This window comes from Peromyscus eremicus, chromosome 2 (genome assembly GCF_949786415.1).
Source record: "Peromyscus eremicus chromosome 2, PerEre_H2_v1, whole genome shotgun sequence".
NCBI classification, from domain to species: Eukaryota; Metazoa; Chordata; class Mammalia; order Rodentia; family Cricetidae; genus Peromyscus; species Peromyscus eremicus.
The window spans coordinates 130,313,236-130,336,893 of NC_081417.1; the positions used below are offsets into that span (position 1 = coordinate 130,313,236).

At 43.7% G+C, this 23,658-nt stretch overlaps 1 protein-coding gene across 4 annotated transcripts in view; it reads left to right on the forward strand.

Annotated features, from left to right (window-relative positions):
* Positions 1–3,825: 3,825 nt before the first annotated feature.
* The window catches only part of Eri3 (ERI1 exoribonuclease family member 3), a 100,544-nt gene continuing 80,711 nt past the window's right edge, over positions 3,826–23,658 (forward strand). The window contains exons 1-3 of one of the 4 annotated variants that reach the window (XM_059254833.1): positions 3,826–3,983; positions 6,677–6,752; positions 19,166–19,437. In XM_059254833.1, the coding sequence (XP_059110816.1) occupies positions 19,183–19,437 (255 nt within the window). In that variant the 5' untranslated portion in view covers positions 3,826–3,983; positions 6,677–6,752; positions 19,166–19,182. The other 3 variants (XM_059254832.1, XM_059254831.1, XM_059254830.1) reach the window with 3 other exon arrangements.

Here is a 23,658-nt window from a genome sequence, read left to right on the forward strand (position 1 = left end):
ATAAAAACAGCACCTATCTAATTAGTAGTATGCAAACTAGGTTTGTGGGGTTTTGTTTTTTCTTTTCTTTTTTGAGTTTTTTTTTTTTTTTCCAGACAGGTTCTCTCTAAAAAGCCCTGACTGTCCTGGAACTGTGTAGACCAGGCCTAGAATTCATAGAGATTCTCCTGTCTCTGCCTCTCAAGTGCTGGGATTAAAGTCATGCACCATCAAGTCTGGCCTAGAAACTGGTTTTTGTTCTTAATAGATGGTAAAATTATATATATATATATAAAATTTTATTTTTATAATAAAAATTTATTTTAAAATAAATTTTTGTATGACTTATTATCAGCAAATGTTGACTTGTATACCTATTTTCATTTTAGTTTTTCATTATTGGAGGTTGAATCTTGGACCTCACACATGTTAGGGAAATGATTTACCATTGAGGCCTCTTACTACTTTGTTATTTTGAGACAAAGTCCAGGCTGGCCTTGAACTAACTCTGTAGCCTAGACAGACCTTGAACTTTCAATTCTCCTGACTTCCACAGAGCTGGAATTACAGGTTTCACCACCAGACATGGCTGTATACCTAGATACCCATGGTCATATAAAAATCCCTCCAGTGATGGGTGGTGGTGGCATATACCTTTAATCCCAGCACTTGGGAGCTCTGTGAGTTTGAGGCCAGCCTGGTCTACAGAGTGAGTTCCAGGGCGCCCAGGACTACACTGAAAAACAAAACAAAACAAAATCCCTCCAGTGAAAAGGGGTCATGAGTGGAAAAAGTTTAAGAAGCCCTGTTCTAGAGCTGTACTGAACAACCAAGACTTGAGAGAGCCAAAGGCTGCATTGGGTAGCTTTGTAAAACACTAAATACAACACCAAGTCCTTACAGTGCTCTGCTATTTGAATATAGTTTCATGGTCTTTGTCCAAGGACAGTTCATGGCCTGGAGCTGCCCCGGAAGCTGTACATTTGAGTCCTAGAAGACCACAAAGAGTACACCCTGGGTGGCAGTCAGAGGACATATGGGAGGCTGTATGGAGGGTGCTGTTCCGGCTAAATCTTAAAATAAGGCCTCTGATCAATCTCTGTCTCTCTCTGTCTCTGTCTCTGTCTCTCTCTCTCTCTGTCTTGGTTTTCCCTCCTGCATTCTTGTCTGCTAAATTGGTGAATGGCTTTCCTTCCTTCCTTTCTTTCTTTCTTTCTTTCTTTCTTTCTTTCTTTCTTTCTTTCTTTCTTTGTTTCTTTCTTTCTTTCTTTCTTCCTTTCTTTCTTAAGACAGGGTCTCACTATGTAGCTCAGACTGTCTGGAACTTGCTATTTAGACCAGGCTGGCTTCAAACTCACAGAAATCCACCTGCTTCTGCCTCTCAAGTGCTAAGATCAAAGGTGTGTGCCCCCACTTCTGAAGAGACTCTTACCTTTCTCTTTCTGTGCCCTAGCTGGCTTGGAACTTACTATGAGGCCCAGGCTGCCCGTGAATTCAGGAACCTCGGGCCTCAGCCTATGTGCTGAGAGTACACCACACCTGGCTTTGCTTACTTTGTTCTTTTTGGAAAAAAAAATTGTGTGTGGGGTGTGTGTGTGTGTGTGTGTGTGTGTGTGTGTGTGTGTGTTCTCTCCTTCAGTCATGCAAATCTTGGTGAACTGAACTCAAGTTGTCAGGTTTGCTGGTGGCAAGTGCCACAAGATACCCAAAACCCACTGAGCTCTCTCCCTGGCGCTACTTTATTCTTTTATTTTTTTTATTTTTTTTTATTTTTTGAGACAGGGTTTCTCTGTGTAGCTTTGTGCCTTTCCTGGAACTCACTTGGTAGCCCAGGCTGGCCTCTACTTTATTCTTATAGCCAAGAAAATTTTCTCTGCTTCGTTTTCAGGACAGGCCAGAGACAGGAAAGGCCATCTGTTCTGGATAGTTTGATTGCAACTTGTCACAAGCCAGAGTCATTTGGGAAGAGGGAAACTCAGTTGAGAAAATACCTCCACCAGATTGGCCTGTCGTATATTTTCTTGATTGATGATTGGTAGAGGAGTGCCCAGCTCACCGTGAGTGGTGCCACCTCTGGGCTAGTGATCCTGGGAGCTGTTAGAAAGTAGGTTGAGCTTGGTGGTGGCGGCAATGGCGCACGCCTTTAATCCCAGCAGTTGGGAGGCAGAAGCAGGCAGATCTCTGTGAGTTTGAGGCCAGCCTGGTCTACAGAGCCAGATCCAGGATTGTTAGGATTGTAGTCAGAATTGTTACACAGAGAAACAGTCTCGGAAAAAAAGGAAAGAAAAGAAAGAAAGCAGGCTGAGCTCAAGTGACAAAGAAATGCCAGTAAGCAGTGTTCCTCCGTGACCTCGGCTTCAGCTGTCTCCAGGTTCTTTCCTTGAGTTCCTTCAACGATAAACTGTGGTGTATAAGTACAAGTAAAATCAACTCTTTCCTCCCCGAGTTGCGCTTTGGTCATGGTGTTTTGAAACCCAAAAGAAGACACCATCTAATGGCCTTATATTTGTCTTACTTAATTTTTATGTTTATTTGTATATATTTATTTGTTCATTGTCCATCCCTCCCCGTTCCCTCTCCAACAGAAAATCACCTTGAGGATACAGGTTTTGTATATCTTACTATTTAATCATCAGCAACAGACAGTGCCTCGTCCTGAATTATGAACACATGTTGACCACTGGGCTAACCTAGGTTAATGTTTATGTAACAACAGAAGGAAGAAGCCCTGGTTTCAGTTCCAAGAATTGGGGGATAGGCAAGCATGCCTCCACTTTCCTGACTGGGATGAGTGATATCTGTCTCTGCTTCTGTTTGTTCCCTCATTTGTCACAAACATTTTATTACATAGCTGCTCTGTGCCTGACACCATGCTGGGTATATCTGATGCAGTATGAACAATATGGAAATAATACCTATCTTAAATGAGTTTAAATTCCCCGGAGACAGATGGCAAGGAGACGACAATTGTAAAGCACTGTGATCAGTTCTGTAGGTTCACAAGAGAACCACCTAACCCATTATGTGAATGAGATTAAAGAAGGCATTCCTTGATATGGGGATTACAGGCATTTCCAGCTCAGGCAGGGACCATTATGTTAAGATCTCAGAGGTGGCAGGGTCCAGGACTGATACCAACGGTCTTAAGAGAAAATAGCACGCGGCAGACAGAGGAGCTTGGTAACTCAAGATGGCTCACAAGATGGATCTGACTGACTGAGAGGATGTCAAAATCATCAGTGGCTTGGTTAAGACCGAAGAAACTGCTTTCCATTTCATAACGTGGTATAATGACTTCCCAGAGAAGCGTAGCTAAGATGGAGACACTCACCCATCGCTTTAGGCGTAAATTCTTCCCAGCTGCCTGGAGAGACCGGGGAAGTCCCCCTACAGCTGTGATCAGAATCCTTTTAACCCTGACATTTCCTCTGAGGGGGTCTGAACAAGCCAGTAGCTTCTTCCTTAGAGAGGCCCTTCAGAAATCTAAGCACTTTTTTTTTTTCTTAGCCGAATTCGCCTCTCTTCTTTCCAGATCTCCCTCAGGCCCGTATCAGAAAGTAATGATTACTTGTTGACGAATGAATCACAGAAGGTGTCGCCTGAAGAGAACATCCCCTAAGCCCATACTCACTGTGTGCTTACAGTGAACGTGGGGGAAAGAAGTAGAGAATCTGAGTTATTCTAAGCCTGACGAAGTTTTCGGTTTATTTTATTATTAGTATCATTTATTTATTTTTAAGAAAATCTCTTTCACTGTTCAGAAGTGACCCTCCCCTTCTCTTCTGAATACGTGTCTCCTCCAAACTACAAGTCCCACAAGGCCCAGCGCCAACGGTCACCATCTTGACACACCTTAGCGCGCATGTCGGCGGGAGAGAGAGCGTTTGGGGAGAAGAAGCCCCGCCTCATTGTAGTTCATTGGCTAAAGGCGCCAGCGGCGGGCTCAGCGGTTGGCTACTGCGCCCGCCCGTCCACCGCGTCGGTCGGGGTCAGAGTGCGCGGAGGTGAGTCGGTGTGTTGTGGACTCGTGGTGCTGGCTGCCGCTGTTGAGGCGGCCTGGAACGGGCTGTGGGGAGCGGGCGGAGCTGGCCCTGCTTCTGTCTGGTCAGCGCCGCAGGCGGCGCGGGCCGTGCCCGCTGCCGTCAACTGCCCCAAGCGCCTGCTGAGGCCGAGGGAGACGTCGGGGCCTGCACCTGGAGAGAGCCTGCCGCGCTGGCCCGGAGGAGGGGGCGTTGCCATGGCGACAGCCTCTCCGGCAGCTGACGGGGGGCGGGGGCGGCCCTGGGAAGGAGGGCTGGTCTCCTGGCCCCCTGCCCCTCCCCTTACGCTCCCTTGGACCTGGATGGGCCCGAGCTGGGGGCAACACCCTGGGGTGGGTGAGATTGAGAGGGCCTCCAGCTTGGGCCCTGGTTAATGCATGCGGGGTGTGGGTCGTGGCGCGCACACTTAATGCAGCCTGGGATACTGGCCCGTGTGCTCACCCTGGATGCATGTTGTAACTCTTGGCGAAGGGGGAGCTGGGGGTGGGGGTGGGGGTGGAGCTGGGCTTTGCACGATAGATTGGATGAGATGATGAAAGGCCCTGATTTGAGATTACTGAAGAAGAGAGATATATGACCAGAGAAAATAGAAACAGATTGAGGAATTAGTAAATATATAGAGTACCCCCTCTGCATCCCGGCACACGCACACAGCTCACACGTTAGCACTTTACTTCCTTGTGAGTTACAAGCCATGGGTAATAATGATGGTGGACAGAGTGAAGAAAGGGCCTTAACCCAGGTAGCTTTTTACATTCCTTTATTGCAAATGGCCCAGCAACAGGTGTTTTCTTAAAACAAAGAAACCATGACTTGGATTGAGTTCTTGCAAAATGTCAACTGCTGGATGTTGACCTGGAAGATGCTGGGTATGGGGCCCCTCATCTGGAGATGAGGATTTTGCAATGACTAGGGCCAACAATTGTCTCTGGCCATTTTTATGGCATGCATTTGCTAGTGCTTTTCATTGGTTTCCCAGTGTAAGGGCAGCAAAACGTGAATCCCTTTGACTAAAGACCGTACTCTGTTTGACTATAGTAGGTTGTGATTGGCTGAATGATTTTTGTCTGTAGAGTTTGTACCAGAAACTGGCTTCATCAAATTCAGCTTTATTGTGACTTTATCATGCACCGTAGACCTTGTTTTAGTGGGTTCGTTCTTGGATCTTAAGTATATTATACTTGAATCCCCTACCATTTAAAGGCCAATTTATAAACAGTGACTTGGAGTGTGACTCCACTAATGTGTGCCTGTGATCTTGGTTAGAAACCCACTTGGCTGACTGTCTGCAGGTGCTGAGTGGGGGAAGGGAGCTGCTGGGAAGTGATTGATAAGGTTTCCTTTATGGATTCTGTGGTGCTTCACTGGAGCTCAGAGCACTTTGGCAACTTAAGCACTCCAAATTAAAAGCTCATTAACAATTCCTGCCCAAAGATCCTGTAAATAATCAGCTAGCTAGGTCTTGGAGCTTGGCTAAGAACTCTCTCTCCTACTTGAAATTTTCAAATAGAAGTGCTTTCATTCCATTTCATTTTGGAAAGTTTACTCTGTGGTGGGATAAGTTGGGAATCAGGATAGAATAAAATCTTACGTGTGGAATGACAGACAGGAATACATTGGTTCCAGTTGTAGATGTTTGTGCACAGGGCTTCACTATCCTAAAAGATCATGTCTGTGATTTCTGCTCCTTTAGAATATCTGAAGTAGGTGATAAATATGATAGATATTCCTTGATTTTTGTTTTGTTTTGTTTTGTTTTGAGACAGGGTTTCTCTGTGTAGCTTTGTGCCTTTCCTGGAACTCACTTGGTAGTCCAGGCTGGCCTTGAACTCACAGAGATCCACCTGGCTCTGCCTCCCAAGTGTTGGGATTAAAGATGTGCACCACCACCGCCTGGCACAGGGTTTTATGACTTTTGTAATAATTTTTTTTTTTTTCCCCGGAGCTGAGGACCGAACCCAGGGCCTTGTGCTTGCTAGGCAAGCTCTCTACCACTGAGCTAAATCCCTAACCCCTCCTTGATGCTTTTAAAATATTGTTATTTTTTAGATGGTCTTGATGTGTAGCCCTGGCTGGACTTTCTTGCATGTGCCATCCATGCTTGGCTCCCTTGATGTGTTGATTTGGGATTTGGCTAGCTTGACTTTCCTAGAATTTGAGGCAGACTTGGAAGTATTTTGAAAGTGTTTCCTGATCTGTGTTTCCATTCCAGTTACCAACTATAAGTTTGTGGCAATGAACCCTTCTCTTCAGTCCTGTCTCATGCCCAGTCCTTGAATTCTGAATATTGCTAGCCTTGTGTCCTTGTCTGATAGGATTCTGAAGTTATCCAGTGAGCCACCACTTCATGACCATCTTTCTTAGTTGAGGCTCAGATATTATGAGTATTTGGTATTTCTAGAAGATAAACTTTTTTAGGGAGAACAATATATCAGAGAACATGAAATCCGTAATTCATATATACAACACACCCATATATATATGTATGTATGTATCAGTCAATGGCATCTGAAAGGTCTTTAGGGCCATTATCTTCTACAGAGATAGCCATAGCCCAAAATTTGAATTTATGAGTTTGAGCTAAGAGTGACCCTTAAGGAGGATTTAAACCTTTGAATTGAAATATACCTGTTGCAGAGATGTGTGTTTGTCCACAGCATTGGGGCTTTCCAGCTCTCACAGACCCTTCAGCGACTCCAGCTGCCAGTCTTGGCATCTTCGAAGTAAGGAGAGGTGAGAATCCTGTTGCATGATCTCGTTTGGTGTCTGACTGTTTGGGTTTGGTGGGTATGTGATGGGGGCCGGTGCAGATTGCATTTTTCTATAGCTTTTTCCAGTTCTGTCATGATTTGCTTTTTTTTAAATCTCCTCAGTACTGGGGATTGAACCCAGGACCTTGCAACATGCTAGGCAAGCATGCCGCCATTGAACAAAATTCCTAGTCTTTCCTCTCTCTCCCCCTCTCCCCCCCCTTTCTTCTCTTTTTAAACTTATATTTGATCTTTACTAATTGACCAGACTGGCCTCAGACTTGTAATGCTCCTGCTTCAGACTCTACCTAGTAGCTGGGATTATAAGCATGGACTACCATGCCCAACCATGATTTCTTTAATAGACACCTCATGAGTACCTTGCCTTTAGGGTAATTGAGTAGAGCTAAAATAGCCCTATATTCTGAGAAATACTCATCTTAATTCAACAGTAAGACCACCTCACATATGGCTTTTGTGATTTATTTTGGTTTGATATATTTGTGTCACCTTTGAGTGAATGGTTGGCGAGTCCCTACCTACTTCTACCTGGACTGACTAAAAAGGTGAACTTTTGATGATTGCTACCCAGGAATTTGGGAGTCATTTGTTCAATAACTAAGGCCCAAACATTTTGCTAGTTGCTGGGATACAGTAGTCATCAAGACTGTCCATGATAGCCAAAAGCTTTCAGTTCCATAGGAGAGACCACTAGGAATGCAGCAGTTATGATATACCCAATAACTAAAGTAAAGGACCTAAGTTCTCTGGGACTACAGGAGTGACCTTACCCTGGATTTGTAGACTCTGGGGTGGCTTCCCAGAGGAATCAACCTCCTTTCCTAGAATTAAAGAAACACATGAGGGACTGAGTATCAGAGCTTTGTTGAGTTTGAGGAAGTTCAGTGTAATTAAAAGGCCAGTGGGAAATGAAGCAGGAAAGGTGAGCAGAGGCTAGGGCCTTAGAAACTCTAGTTAGATGGTGTGAGGGTGAGCAGAAGCGGGGCATAAAAAAGACTAAAGGTTAGCAAGCTTTTCTAGAAAGGACAGGAGTAGATACTTAGGCTTTGTGACTCTTTTACAACTATACAGCTTGTAGTGAGCATTTCAGCAGCTATGGATGGTGTGAAAGTGAACATGACTGTGTTCTAGTAAAAATTTATTTATAAAGGTGGCAGCTGGATTTGGCCCATGGACCATAGTTTGCCGATCTCTAGATCAGAACATTAAGAAGCCACTGAAAGATTGTAAGAAGCTCAGGGTGGTGGTATACTCCTGTAATCAGGAGGCTAAGTCAGGAGGATCACTGATTCAAGGCCAGCCTGTGCTACATATCAAAACAGAAAGAAAAAGGAAAAATATGAAGATTATAATTGTGAGGTTTATGTTGTAGAAAGCTTGTTTTGATATTAGTGTGAAGAATGGATTGAAGGGGCAGATAAAACTGGAAGCAGAGAGAACAGTAAAGAGTCTGGGGTAGCAGTTTAATATTCCCCTTATGTGGCAGTTTTGTGATCCTTAAGGATCAAACTAAATATAATTGAAGTGTGTGTGTGTGTGTGTGTGTGTGTGTGTGTGTGTGTGTGTGTGTGTTAGTATTAATTCTCTTTACTGATTTTATGTCTTGTCTAATGGCACTTAAAAGGTGTCTATCAGAGAATTTCTTGGAAATGCCAGCCAGCTAGTGTTTCACAGATTGGGAAAGATAAAGGAAGAGAATCAGCATACAGTGAATTAAAATGTTTTGAAAACTATTTTCTGTTGAAGTATTTCTTCATTTTAGAGTTCCCAGCTTAATAGCTAGGAACTGTTTGAGTTATATATATAGAAACTGACGTGCGTTCTTAAACTTTCTAGGCAATTGTCCTTATTCTGTATGTCCTACTTGGTCTCTTCTTTCCTTGCCTGTAGCAGACTGATAACCCATGCCTGATTTTGGAAATGTCTGTCAGATCAGGTGTGATGGTGTGTCTCAGGCAGGTGGCCAATAAATTTGTTTGTTGAGTGTGAGAAGTTGACAGCCAGAATTCTACTCTGCTCCTTCCCTCTTTCTTCCTCTTCCTCTATGAGCCCAAGTGTACTTGCAGCAATGGAGGGAAGCACAGATTTCTGAGAGTGGTGTTTCTGGGACCTTGGACAAGTTGACTTACCTCTTTTGAGTTTCACTTTGCTGTCTAAAATGGATTGTGGGATTTAATAGCGTTGTTTAAAGGCTTTGATGATGTAGAGGAAGCTCTTAGTAGTGTATTGATACTGGTTTGTTTGTTTTAATTTTTAGACAGGCTCCCACTGTGGCTGCTTTGAAACTCTCTACGTAGACCAGGCTAGCCTTGATCTCATAGAGATCTGTTTGCCTTTGCCTCCCAAGTGCCAGGACTAAAGGTGGGAGCTACTACTAATATTCTGCACAAAATCAGGAAATAGTTGGGTGATATGAGTTTTGGCTTAAGCTTTGAGTCCACACAATTTTCATTGTGTCCATATGGTAAAAGCTTAGTTAGCCTACAGGAGTCAGTTATAACTAAAGCAAGGCATGATTTTACACCGTGGAAAATTTGCACATAGTAGGAGTTCCATAGTCCAAACCATCAGTAGAGTGAATGGATTAAGCAGCTTCCCAAGACTTACCCATGTTACTAGCCTTCCTCCCTGTTTGGGGTCATTTATTAGTGTTGTCACATTACTAGCCCTGCATCTTTATAAAGTGCCTCTTGAATGTTTTTGTTACTTTCCCCTCCCACTCAGGGAAATGAGTGGTCTGTTTTGGTTTTCTTGCTACCATGTGAGGAAACCCAGGCAAAAGAAAATTGAATTGAGTTGCCTAAGATCACAGTGTAAGGCACTGTTAAAGCTAGTGCAGACTTGCCTCCAGATGAAATTGTGCTAGTTGACTGTTTTGATTTCTCTTCCCTTGAGTGAGAGATGCATAGTCGTTGTTCAGTTGATGATGCCCCATCCATTCTGCTGGACTTTGTTTGAATCCTGCTTTATTTATTTGGTTCTGTTGGGTTTTAATTGATGATTTTGAGGACTAGATCTGTTGGGAAGCAGATTCCCTTAGGGTTGTTGTTTTTAGCTTCTTCCTCCTTTGGGGGACATTCCTTGGGGAACCTTGGGTTAGGAGGGATTGCTTTGATATGTTCAAAATTGTGCCTTGTGCCCCACAGCTACAGGTAAAATCAAAAGGCAGATAATTTATGGGAGTGTCAGAGCTGGCCGCTGGCACCTCAGAAGGCCATTAGTATGCCTGTTCAGACCCTCTGTGTCCTTGCGATTGATTCCTTTTTGCATGAGTCTGATTTGGGAAGCTGTAGATCTGTGTGCAGTGATTGGATGTGACAGTCCAAACACCGGACCCTAAATTAATCCTTTTAATAGTATTCCTACACCAAGGCAATATTCATTCACTCATTCTCTCTCTCCTCTCTCTCTCTCTCTCTCTCTCTCTCTCTCTCTCTCTCTCCTTCTCTCTTTCTTTGAGAAATGGCAGAAAGGGAAAGAAGGGATGGAAGGAAGCTGACTAGCTTTGTTTGGTGTGCTTTGGCTGTGCTCTGTCTAGCATGTTCTACTTCTAGAGTAGTTGGCATTGTGGCTTTGGCATATTAATTCATTTAGCAAGTCTTTACTTTCTTAATTGTGCCTGATTATGTGCTGGGAGTAAAGAAATGAATAAAATGTAGTTGCTGCTTTTAAGAAACTGTTTCCAGATTTCTAAAACTCATGTACCATTTAGATTAAAACTCGGTGCTCCTCTTTCAAGCTGTGTGAAAATTTGAAATGCATGAAAATGCCTAACAAGAAAATAGTTACAAAATATGCTTTTTATGCACACACAATGCTTGTTTTTACATATACATGTATGCAGAGCTCTGCTGCTGCCCTCCATCCTTCCTCATGGAGTCTTTGAAAACTGTTAGTAGCAGAAGAGACAGGTACTTAGTGTGTCACCATAGAATGAGAAGACACTGTACTACTGGGTCACATGGAAGCCATTAACTTTATCATGGAGTATCAGAGAAATCTACAAAAAGGGTGGGATTTATCTGGGTTTCAAAGAAAGTGTTAATTTGCTGGTGAAAAATAGCAGTGCTTTCCAAAACAGAGGGAGCAGCATTTGTCAAGGCCCAGATTTGTAGAAGGAAATGCCACATTTGGGGACCTGAGCAAGAGCTAACTGGGCCTGTGCCTCTGCCTCCTTCGAGTTTCTCACTCTGTAAGATGAGAAGAACCACACCTCTGGAATTGTGTGTGTGTGGAAGAGGCTTGGGGCCCCTTGTAGTGCACTGCAGTTATTTTAACCCAAGACACCCCAACTATTGCTGCTGCGCTGTGCTCAAGCTAAAGTGTGTTTATTTGTTGCTTGTTTAGTTTTTTGAGACAGAGTTTTTCCATGTAACTCTGGCTGTCCTGGAGCTCACTCTGTAGACCAGGCTGGCCTTTAGAGATCCACCTGCCTCTGCCTCCTAAGGGCTGAGATTAAAGGTGTACACCACCACCACCTGACTAAAGTGTATTTTTTAAAAATAAAATAGACACCTCTCTTTCTCTCTCCCTCTCTACACACACACGCACACACACACACACACATGCACACGCACATGTTGTAGATATGCCCTCTGCAAGGGTGGGGCATACTTAGAGGATGGCCATACTGTGACTTCCTCATCTCTGGCTTTATCTTTGTTGTTTTAGGAAAGAAGGTTTGTCATTGAGAGGCATCTGATTTGTAGGACTTAGTGGAGAGACATTGTTCAGCTTTAGCCTCCAGAAAGAGTTTGCAAGTGGGCATGCCTGGTGGGTTAGCAAACAGCAGGCAGATCCTAAAGAATTGCCTCTTGTGTTGCCTTGAGCTGCTGAGATGGCCTGATTGATGTCATCAGAATGTGTGTTCCTGACAGCTTTTGATGATGACTTCAGCGTTGCTGGTGGTTTGGGGTTAGCATCTGTTTCTGATGTCAGAGAGCTCTGCTAGCCCTGTCTGGAAGCAACAGTGACTGTGGCTCTAGGCCAAGGCAGAGAACGGGGTGTGGAGAGGAGAGTGTTCCATTGAGATGACGACCCCATTCGAGTTCCTGCTGTTTCCTTCCCACTCTGGAGCTATCAGAAAGTTGAAATTGCAAGGAGTTTGAGGCTTGTTGTGTGTAGCCATTAGCAAACTAGCCAGAATGCTTGGACTCTTGCTTCTTCTGTGAGAGTGCAGAGAAGCTTGAGTTTGAGGCCTGCTTCTTGCATTGGAGTGAGCAGTGGTCTGAAAGCCTGATGTTGGAGTCTCGGGTTTTGTTATTGCGCATCCTCTCCCCTTTTCCCTCCCTCCCTCCCTCCATTCTTTCCTTTGTTTGAGACAGGGTCTCACCACATAGCTCTTTTGCTGACCTCCAGCTCACAGAGATCTGCTTTCCTCTACCTCCTGCATGCTGAGATTAAAGGTCTGCACCACCATGCCTGGCTATTTCTTTTTATTTCTTTCTTTCTTTTTCTTTTTCTTTTTTTTTGTTTTTTTGTTTTTTTGTTTTTGTTTTTTCGAGACAGGGTTTCTCTGTGTAGCCCTGGCTGTCCTGGAACTCACTCTGTAGACCAGGCTGTCATCGAACTCACTGAGATCCACCTGCCTCTACCTCCCAAATTCTGGGATTAAATGTGTGCGCCACCACTACCTGGCTCCATTTCTTTCTTTTCTAGTGAGTCTTGGGATACCTTTCCTCTTTCTGGCTTCTCCCTGGCTGGCTCGCTTGTGTTTGCCTCTTAAGTTTTCTTCCTTTTTGACTGTGATTTTCACAGAGTGCTCAGGCAGTAAAGGTTCATTCGATTGAATAGTATGACTTTTGTTTTGTTTTGTTTTTTGAGACAGGGTTTCTTTGTGTAGCCCTGGCTGTCCTGGAACACACTCTGTAGACTGGGCTAGATCCTCTGCCTCCTGAGTGCTGAAATTAAAGGTGTGCGCCACCACCCCAAATAGTATGACTTTTAAAGGCATGAAGTTTATTTACATAATTACATATTTCTTGGGCTATTTTTAGCTGCCTAAGTCAAAACCTGGAACCAAATAGGTTCCAGACAGGTATCTTTGTTGTTTCTATGACTGGGGTACTTGAGTATAATTGCTTAGTCATCCTAGGACAGGGTCTTTCTCCAGGACTGGGAAGCTAAAGCATGGTGGTCCAGGCTTTTGAGTCAGATGGACTTAATCCTGTAGAGTTTCTTTGGAATGTAGTTCTGTCTCTGGTTTTTAATGGTGTGCATTGGATCCAGGGAAGGCATAGACCTGTGTGCTCCCAGAGATTTCAAGTGTGTGTGGCTGAGGAGGTGGAGTGTCAGGAGACCACAGGTTTCCTGATGGACTCCTCAGCTTGTCCTATCTGAAGCTCTCCCAGCCAGCGTGTGTGGATGTTGAAGGATGACCCCCTCCCTCCCTTCCCTTTCCAGTAATGGAGGCTATAAAATGTCTATTTACCCAAGACACCAGAACGACTCCTCTGTGGTTCCACTAATCTGGTGATTTGGTGCTTCTTTGGTCTCTCAGGTAAATACAGATTGAGTCTTTTTATAAAGGCATATTATTTCCCTCATTAAATGTGTGTCTTGGCACATGTGTTATTTACCTGATAGACAGTAATGGCTGCAGAGGAACCATTGGTGTCTGTTGTGTAAATACTCTGCACAGAGACCATCCTCCAGGGGCTGTGGCACAGGCCTGTTTCTCCAAATCGGGCTGGCCACAGGGCAGTCCCTATTTACCCCTTCCTGTCCCCATTGGGGAGCTGATCCCTTCATTTTGGGATGAAAGTCATTCATTTTTTTCTTTTGCTATAGCCTGCTTACTACTTTAATTTGCTATAAGGAAAGGATGTTTGAGAATAAATGTGACTAAATCTTGTTCTCTGATAAAAAATACGTTATGCAGAATACAGAGAATCATAAATTGTTTGAGTTCTCCTCAACCAAAGTCCCAGTTGATATTGGAGCTGTAGAGTTAAATTCTGTACACTTGTAACTAAAGTATAAAGACATCAATGGAAAAGAAATTCCCAAGCTGTTAGCACATGCAAGAGCAGGTGGGATGCCATTGCAGGAATTATGGGGGTGTTTCTGAGAGTGCTGTGTAAGGCCAGAGTGACAGTTAAAAAGGACACTGAGTGGTGGTAGCTTTCCAGTGGCGTTGAGGACCAAAATGTGATGCTGTGAGAGCTGTCTTCCCCCCACCCCACCCTCTGGTCTCGCTGCTAGAGGAGGCTGTGTAGCCTCCTTCTGTAGGCACTGTGAGAAGATCTCTCCCTCGTATGCTTTTGTTTGGTTTTTTGAGACAGGGTTTCTCTCTGTCGTTTTGGTGCCTTTCCTGGATCTCGCTCTGTAGACCAGGCTGGCCTCAAACTCACAGAGATCTGCCTGGCTCTGCCTTCCAAGTACTAGGATTAAAGTCCTGCGTCCTGGCTCTATTTTGTTTTTAAAATTACATTGCACGTGGATTTTATTTATTTAACTTACTGTGAGGATTGAACCTAGGGCCTCATGCATGGGTGGCCAGTACTGTACCACAGAGCTACACTCTCAGCCTTATACCTGGAGTTTTTATTATTTATTTATTTGGTTTTTCAAGACAAGTTTTCTCTGTGTAGCACTGACTGTCCTGGGACTCATTTTGTAGGCTAGGCTGGCCTGAACCGGCCTATACCTGGATTTTTAAAGTATTTAAAAAAACAATAGTTTGAAACAACCCAAATTTACATAAACATTGGAAGTGCAATACAAAGATTTCTTTTCAGAACCATTTGAGAATTAAGGTCCTGAACTGATGTCCCATTATTCAGGATACTTGATGTGTATTTTCTACAAGCAGGCCCTTTTCTTACCCAACTACAATACAACTATCAAGGTCAGATATGTTAACCTCTATCTAGTCTAGAATCCCATTCAAGTTTTGTTCTTTGTAGCAAAAGGGTGTGGTTGATAACTGGTTTGCATTTAGTTATCAAGTCTGTAGTCTCCTTTAGATTTTCCTCAGTACATTTTCCTTGACGATCATGACTTTGATACTTTTGAAGATTATGGGCTGGTTATTGTGTGGATTGTTCCTCTCTTATGATTTGTCTGATACTTTTTTACAGTTAGGCTCATATTGTGTCTTTTCAGCAGGATATCAGAAATGATCCTTTGTTCTCATTACATCTTGTCAAGTGGCATGTAATTTTGATTTATCCCATTATCGATGCCGTGTGTGTGTGTGTGTGTGTGTGTGTGTGTGTGTGTGTGTGTGGTCTGACTAACCCTGGCTGACCTGGATCTGACTGTGTACAAAGTTGGTCTTGGTCTTGTATTCCTGTCTCGGCCTCCCAAGTGCTGGGATTAAAGGTTCGTGCCACCACATCTAGCATTGATGCTTATTTTTGACTGGTTTTGTAAGATGATGTCTGCTCATCTTTTTCCATTATAAAATTACTTCTTATTGTAACTAATAAGGGTTCTGTGGAGAAATACCTTGATACCATGTTTATATTCCTCCATAGACTTTAGTTGTGTTTATTAAATCTTTATGGACTCATGGTTTCTTGGCTTATTCATTGCATTATAATCCATCTCCATCCCTCCTATTTGACCAGCAGGATCCCCTCAAGGCGGCTTTTGAGTCCCTTTGATTTGTTTCTATTCTTTGAGCATTCTCTTCCTTTCTTGTAGCCTAGCTTAGGCTCATCTTGTAGTTTTCTTGCCGTTTCTCCAAGGAGCTCTGGTTCATTTAGTGGACAGTGGTATTTGGAAGGCACTGGTGTGCTAGGTGTGCTCATTGCTGTTAATCCATCCTTAGTCAGTGCTAGAGTGTGAATTTCTATCTTTTTGTGTATGTATAATTATACTTTTGTTTTGTTTTGTTGAGACAGGGTTTCTTTGTATAGTCCTGGCTGTCCTCGAGCTCACAGAGATTCACCTGCCTCTGCTTCCCGAGTGCTGGGATTAAAGGCATGTGCCACCATCGCCTGACTGTTATCATACTTTTATACTTTTATTTATATCTACATTTATATATCCTTGTACACCACATCTATACCACCACTATCTGGCTGTTATCATACTTTTATTTATATATCCATGTCTACCACATCTATACCAGAAATCATGAATTCAAATTCTTACTGCCAATTCCAAAACAATACCACAGGTTTTGTTTGTTTGTTTGTTTTTATAGTAGTGAGAAACCTGGTTTCCATTATCCTTAATATATACACTCTGTGTATCCATTTTGTGTGTCATTGTAATTTGTATATATTCTGTTGTTACTGGCCCTTTACCCCTCCCTTGGGAGTGACTTTTTTTTTTCTTGTCTATGAATCTCATTAAGTTCCTTTTGGCATGAATGCCCTTGGCTCTGACATGATACAGTACACCTTGCCACCTCTGCATGGATGCCTGTCTCACCTGCCTTGCCCCTTATCCTTCATTTAGACCTCTCTGGTTCTCCCAACTCCAACTGATATTTCTTTATTGCGTTTAACAGTTTTAAACTGAAATTTTTACAAAGGAAGAGGAAGCATTACCCTCTGTCCTTTGACTTGATCTGAATTTGGTTGTTAGGAGGGCAGTTTGGAACCCTGTTAGTGTTGATATGTGGAAGCCTGACCTCCTAAGATCTATTAATTTTACATATATGGGTGTTTTGCCTGCCTGCAAGTATATCTGTACCCCATGTGCATACAGTGTCTGCAGAGACCAGAAGAGAGCATCCAATGCCCTGGGACTGGAGCAACAGATGATTTTGAGCCACCATGTGGATGCTGGGAATCAAACTCTGGAATATTAGCCTGTACTCAAATGCTGAGAGCTCTGGAAGAGTAGTAGCCTGTACTCAAATGCTGAGCTATCTCTCCAGTCTTTTCTTAAGACTTCTTTCAAGTGGTCCTTCTTGATGTGGATGAAATCAAATGAGAAAACAAAGCTGTAAGATAGGAGGCCCTCTAGCTGTTAGTGTTGCCCAAGCGGGGCTGGGTAGGGCATGTATACTGTGCCCTTTGGGAGGCCTAGAGACTTATAGGGATGTAGGAGATAACTGAGGAAGAGCCAGTTTCATAGTTGTAGTAATGATAGTAAACTAACACTTTCTGAGCCATTATATGCTAGACACTGCTCTTGATGTTGTACCTCTGTTCTCATTCCATTCTCACTTTAGAAGTAGAAACTATTATTGTCATTTTATAGGCAAGGAATTGAAGAACAGAGTGCCCATGGTGCCATGGCTAGTAAGTGCTGAAGTCAGAAGACAGAAACAGGAAATCCTTGTTAGTCGAGACTGTTGCCTGTGGTATTGGCAGGAAGAGTCTGGTTGATTTCTTACTGTGTATGCTATAGACACATTAAGAGCTTCGCAAGTCTTTCCACATGGCTCAGGTGGTTAGAAGAGGTCTAAGGTCCTGCAGGACTTGGCATCTAAACTAGAATGGGCAGGGGAGCCGTTATCACCCTGTCACTTGTTTTCTCAGTACTGGTGAGTGAGTGAGAATGGGGTTGTTTGGATTCTGGCTTTCAAAGGGAGGCTGGTGCTTGTGCCTCTCCTAGAGATTACATAGTGAAACTCAAGCTTGCCTTTGTCTCCCTGGACTAGGAGTTCTGAGGGAGGCTGTAAAGCAATGATAAAAACAAGCACCATGCTTGTGTTAGGATCCAGGAAGACTCTTTTTTTAGTCTTCACGCAATCCTCATGATAGTTCATGTTTAGATACAGAAACCGAGGCCCCACACTAGTGTGCATCCTAATAGATACACAGGCAAGTGACTGTAGCTTTTCAGTGAGTCAGAAGAGAGCTAGGAGAAGTCATACTTGGCATTGTACTTTTTTGTTCAGGTGGTAGTGACCTCATGGTACCCGAGTGTGCTCCACACTTCCCAGGGTGCTGTCCTCCTCCCCTGCATGGGGAGAGACAGTGGCTCCTTACAGCTAGTCAGAGGCAAGCCTTTGCTTCTCTTGGGATTTGGCGTCAGGAAGCATAAACCGATGGCAATTTGTGTATTAAATGGTAAGATTTCTTATTTGAGAACTAAAGTTGAGGGGCTCTAATGTGGGGAAGGACGCGTTCCTATATTTCTTCCTTGTTTCCCTCTCTCGGATCAGGTTATTTGTGAGTAAAACTTAGGCTTTGATTTTTGTATTTAGTTAGCCCTTAGAGGAGAGCAGCTATTGTGTGAATTTAAAGGGAAAATGTAAAGGAAAAATGATTCAGACTTTTTTTTTCCTTGCACATGTTCCCTCAGAAAGTTTTACTAGACTTTTAGAAATGCTCCCATTACTGCCACATCTGGGTTTTTTTTCCCCCTTTCCTATTTAAAAGGCCTCACAGTTATCGTGGGCCTCTAGGAGAGAGTGAGGCCCAAGGCAGCAAATGAGGAGGCCTGAGACTGTTGCCAGCTGTGCTCTCCAGTTCTCCCAGGGTGCTACTTACCAGTGTGGAGGTTGGGAATCATCAGAATGTGATGAGCAAAGTCCCCTGGGATTGGCTGTGTTGGCTTTCATTGTAGCTAGAGTTTTCCTGCCTTGCCCACAGTCAGGACAAATCTTTGTCACCCGCCAGTCCCACAGCCACTCAGACCCAACCAAGTAAACACAGAGACTTATATTGCTTACAAACTGTATGGCCGTGGCAGGCTTCTTGCTAACTGTTCTTATATCTTAAATTAATCCATTTCCATAAATCTATACCTTGCCACATGGCTCGTGGCTTACCGGCATCTTCACATGCTGCTTGTCATGGCAGCGGCTGGCAGTGACTCCTTCCGCCTTCCTGTTCTTTCTTTTCTCCTCTCTGTTAGTCCCGCCTATACTTCCTGCCTAGCCACTGGCCAATCAGTGTTTTATTTATTGACCAATCAGAGCAATTTGACATACAGACCATCCCACAGCATTTCATACTTTGTTTCTGGGAGAAGGCAGAGGGTTTGTGGAGCTGTCGAGTTACAGGTAGATGAGCCAGGGGCAAATGGTATGTAAGAGAGCTGAAGAGCGTGTCCAGGAAAGTGAGTCCACTTCTAGGACTCATTGTGCAATTGCTCACCTCAAATTGCTTTGGAATCCTTTAAAGTTAACAATTGCCACCTGAGGAGTGACTGCAGAAGTCCTCTCTGCTTTCTTTTGAACTAGTGCTCCATTTACAAATGAAGCCATTTTTGTGTGTTGCTTTGAGAAAGGTCTGGGAGACAGAATTGTAGTAATAACACTGAAGGTGCCGGTATTAGGGTCTCAAACTTTAGTAACAAAAACACGATTCAGAAAATGGGCCTGGAAACCGTGGGTGTGGCTCAGCTTGCATGGATATTCCTGATGACCCGGCACAGTGGGAGGGGAGTAACCCAGGCTCTCTGTTTTTGTTTTGTTTGCTTTTTGTTTTCTTTTTCTTTTAACTTTCCTCCCCTAAGTTTTAGATGCCTCTGGATGCTCAATGCTAGCACCTTTACAGACTGGAGCAGCTCGATTTTCTTCGTATTTACTTTCAAGAGCAAGAAAAGTGCTGGGCTCCCACTTATTTTCTCCCTGTGCTGTTCCGGAGTTCTGTTCCATATCCACCAGAAAGCTGGCGGCCCACGGCTTTGGCGCATCAATGGCGGCAATGGTGCCCTTCCCTCCCCAGAGGTATCACTACTTTTTAGTGCTGGACTTTGAGGCCACGTGCGACAAGCCACAGATTCATCCTCAGGTAACTGTTGTATCATTGCTTCAGAAAAGGTTGGGTGGGCAAAAGGGAGGGAGGAAAGTCTTGCTTCCTGGAATCCAGAGTTTTCTCCTATCTACTGGCTTTTAGTTACTCTTTAAAATACTTGCCTTCTGAGGCAGGTTGGTTACAAGTGTGCAAGACTAAACTGTGAATGGAGAACTGGATACATTTTTTCTCCGTAGTCTCAGCTTTTGGGAATCAAAATCTTTCCTAGCCTTCCTCTTCTCTTTGGGTTCTGTGGCCCTGTCTCCTGCCACTGATGTGTGGTCTTTTGAAAGAGTGCTGTGGTAGTCACTCCTGAGGTGACCTCCTGGTGTTAACACTTGTACATGGAGTCATAGATAACCCTGTCTATGTAGTATGGAATGTAGTAGAAAAGACAGTGTGTAACTAAGGTCACAGGCTAGGTTAGAAGACACACTACAGTCTGTTTTGTTCCTTTGGATCTTTTGCTCTGGCAGAAGCCAGCTACCACACTATGAGGACACTCAAACAATTGCAGAGACACACATGGATAGAAACTGTGGCTGGAATCCAACAGCCATCACTAGCTTGCCAGTAGTGAGCTATCCTGGAAGTGAATTTGCCAGTCCAGCACCCACCACATTCCTGACTCAATAACTGTGACAGAGAACAATTGATTCTTGTCTGTTCGCCTTCTTTCCTTCCTTCCTTCCTTCCTTCCTTCCTTCCTTCCTTCCTTCCTTCCTCTCTCCCTCTTTCTCTCTCTCTCTCTCTCTCTTTCTTTCTTTCTCTCTTTCTCTCTTTCTTTCTCTTTCTCTCTTTCTTTCTCTCTCTCGCTTTTTCTTTCTTTCTCTCTCTTTCTTTCTTTCTTTCTTTCTTTCTTTCTTTCTTTCTTTCTTTCTTTCTTCTTTTCTTGTTTTTCAAGACAGGGTTTCTCTGTGTAGCTCTGGCTATCCTGGAACTTACTGTATAGACCAGGCCTCAAACTTGGAGACCCACCTGCCTCTGTCTCCTGAGTGCTGAGACTAAAGGTGTGTGCCACTACTACTGCCTGGCTTGATCAATTGATTCTTAATGCTTTAGGCCACGAATTTTTTGTTTGCTTTTCCATTGTAAAGTATCTCACTGTGTTGTCTAGGGTGTCCTTGAACTCATTTTGTAGCCCAGGCTGGCTTTGAACTTGGTATCCTTTTGTCTCAGCCCACCAAGTGGTGGGATTACAGGTATGTACTTCCATACCTGCTTTAGTATAATTTGTTATGTAGCATTAGATAACCTGGACAGGTACCATTGCTAGTCTGTTGTAAAGGGAAATTTCTTTGCTTTTCTTTCTTAGTTACCAACTGTACACAAAGACCTTTTATCTTTTAAGGCAGTGTTACCAGGAAGCTTAGATTAGCAGTAGAGAGGTACCTGTGCTGGGTGTATGATGGAATGGTTGGATGCCAGTGTGATAGTTCATTGTAGTGTGGAGGCTCGGGCATGGGCTGGAGGCTCGAGTGGGTGGCTCTTGGATGTCAGCTCCTCCTGCAGTGCTTAGGCTACAATGTGTAATTTTGGAATATACAGCCCTGTTGCTTTGGTTAGAGTAGCTTTCATTAGGAGGCCAGAGGGGAGGAGACCTCACCACTGGGACTTGGGAGGCGGGACCACTGGGAACCACAGAAAGATAAACTTGCTTCATTTCTTATGGCCAGCTTTTTCTAGAGGGGTTTGTCTGTAGAATTGTAGGTGGTTTTGCCTGTCGAAGACACTACACCCCTTTCCTTTCCTCTCCCCTCTGGATCATTAGAATCAGGCCAGCTTAGATTAGACAAGGACTGTGTCCTAAGGGAAGAAACTTTAGATGAAAGGGAATGTTGCTTGGGAGCTGCTCAACCTATACTTTCTTTCTGCCTCCTGGTCCTACCAGTGGGCGTAGGTGGTGGGCTGGGAATTCTGGTTGTGGAGTCTTCTGAGTTGAGACTCCAGGATCCACATTCTAATGCTTCATATTATTTATCTTACAAATTTTCAGTCCCTGAGTAAGCCCTACTGGAGCATGACTCTAACCCAGCACACCTCTACTGCATGTGATCCATCTCTCTCTTCGGAATCTGTAATTGCTTGGCACTTCATCCTTGCGTTTGCTGCTGCTTCCGGGGACATATATACTTCTCTGTGTGTGGACTTCTCAGCCTTCCACTTGGATTATAAGCTCAGATAGTTACAAAGCGCTGTTCACTTGTCCTGCAGAAGATCTTGCCAGCATTCTTCCAGGTGGAACCTGATTTGTCTCAGTTGGCTTAGTCAGTGTCATCTTTTACCTCTCTTTCAAGGGCATGTTCATCTGTCGGTCTGCCTACCTGTCTGTCTATCATCACGCTGAAGATACTACAGTAGGGATTTAAATCACCTATGCTACCAACTTGCTTCCCAGACTTAGGCTCAAAGGTTTTCTTTCCCTTTTTTTTCCTTTTTTTTTTTTTCTTCCAGAAAGGGTTTCTCTGTGTATCTCTGGCAGTCCTGGGACTTGATTTTTATAGACCAGGCTGGCCTCAAACTCAGAGATTTGCTTGCCTCTGCCTCCTGAATGCTGGGATTAAAGGTACACACCACGGCTAGTCTTGCATGGTTTTCATGACCCATACTGAGTTAGAGCTTGATGCTGTTTTCCAGGATTTGCATCTGAGTGAAGACTATCTCCAGAATCAATGAACCCTAGTGCTGTGATTCCAGGGCACTTAAGGTGCATTATTAGCTAAGCATTAGCTGTTGCTTTAGAGATCTTGGAGAGAGGCGGCATTGCTGTCTAGCTTATCTTTTAAGAGGGGAATACGAATGATCTTGGAAATTATAGACCTGTTGGTTTACTGTGATTCCAGAGAAGATACTTGACCTGATCGTCAGATAATCAATCAGCAAACAGCTGGAAGAATGTGGGATTCTCAGTAATAACTTACATGGGTTTGTGAAGAAGAGCAAATCCTGTCAGATCAATTTAACCTCTTGCTGTGACATAGTGATGGATTTGAGTGGATCTAGGGAAAGTGATAAATGTAATGCATCTCAACTTCATTAGGCTTCTGCAAGGCTGCCATCAACAGGTGAGAAGGCACGTTTAAGGCCACACATCCGTGTCCTCTGGACCACTCCTTAGATGACCCTCAAGAAAAAGATGGGGAGCCCAAGACCTGCTATTAATTGCAACTTAAAGCTCCTTTTGGGAGGGAGGAGAATCTTAAAGGTTTCTAGGTACCAATATCCTAATAGAATTCAGAGGAAACTTGGAAGATGAATGAGAGACAATTTCAATCCCAGATAGGATAGTACTTGTAGTGAGATTCTGTGGATCAGGTTCTCATCAGAGGCCCTGCGGTCTCAGTATTCCAGTCAGCAAGGGAAGGGAGGAAACCGAAACAAAATGACCACAGGCAAAAAGCAAGCCTAATAAGAAAGAAAATGAATGGAAGATAGTTCAGGCCACTGAATTCTTGTTCTTATTAAATGCAATAATATCTTGCTTTATATTTTAAAAAGGACCAAAAAAAAAAAAAAAAAGCAAGCCAAATAAACCCAAACAGATTTAAGTGGAAGGAAGCTTGAGATTGTAGTAGAAAGGACCTTCCAGAAGAAAGAGGGAAAGCATTAGAATACAATGTGCCTTCTTTCAGAGTGGGAGATAGCTGTTGTATGACAAGCTTTTTATGAGGAGACCCTGTGTGTTGCCTGGGCCCCGCTGGGGTACAAGGAGAGAGAACTACCCCAGCTCCTTTCCAGTCTCCTGACTGGCTCTTTTGCTTGCAGTCTCTGCTCAACTGACTTCTAGATCTTTTAGACTTTAAATTTAGAACACGCCATACCTTCCAGGTGTGTGAGACAGAGACAAGTTTTGGCCGAGGAAAGCCTTGTTGTTTGGAAGCTTGTTGTGGAGCTCATTTCTCTCACTGGTCTCATTTCACAAGTCTCGGAGTCAGCTTCCTGAGACTATCCTAAAGGAATGTCTCCGTGAGAAACTAACAGGTGTAGGCTCTGTTGTACTTGGGTGCGTAACAATATTGGTTATAAATACAGTAAAACATCTGCTATTTTTCATCTGTCGTCATCCTTTTGCTGTTTATTTTTGTACTTTGTTCAGCTACGTGAAACTGGAGTGGTTGGCTTGCTAGCAGTAGGCTTGCATGTTCTGATTTTTGTGCTCATTTGATTTGTTTTACTTGATTCTATTCAGATTAATGTGATAGGTATTCATTTAACTTG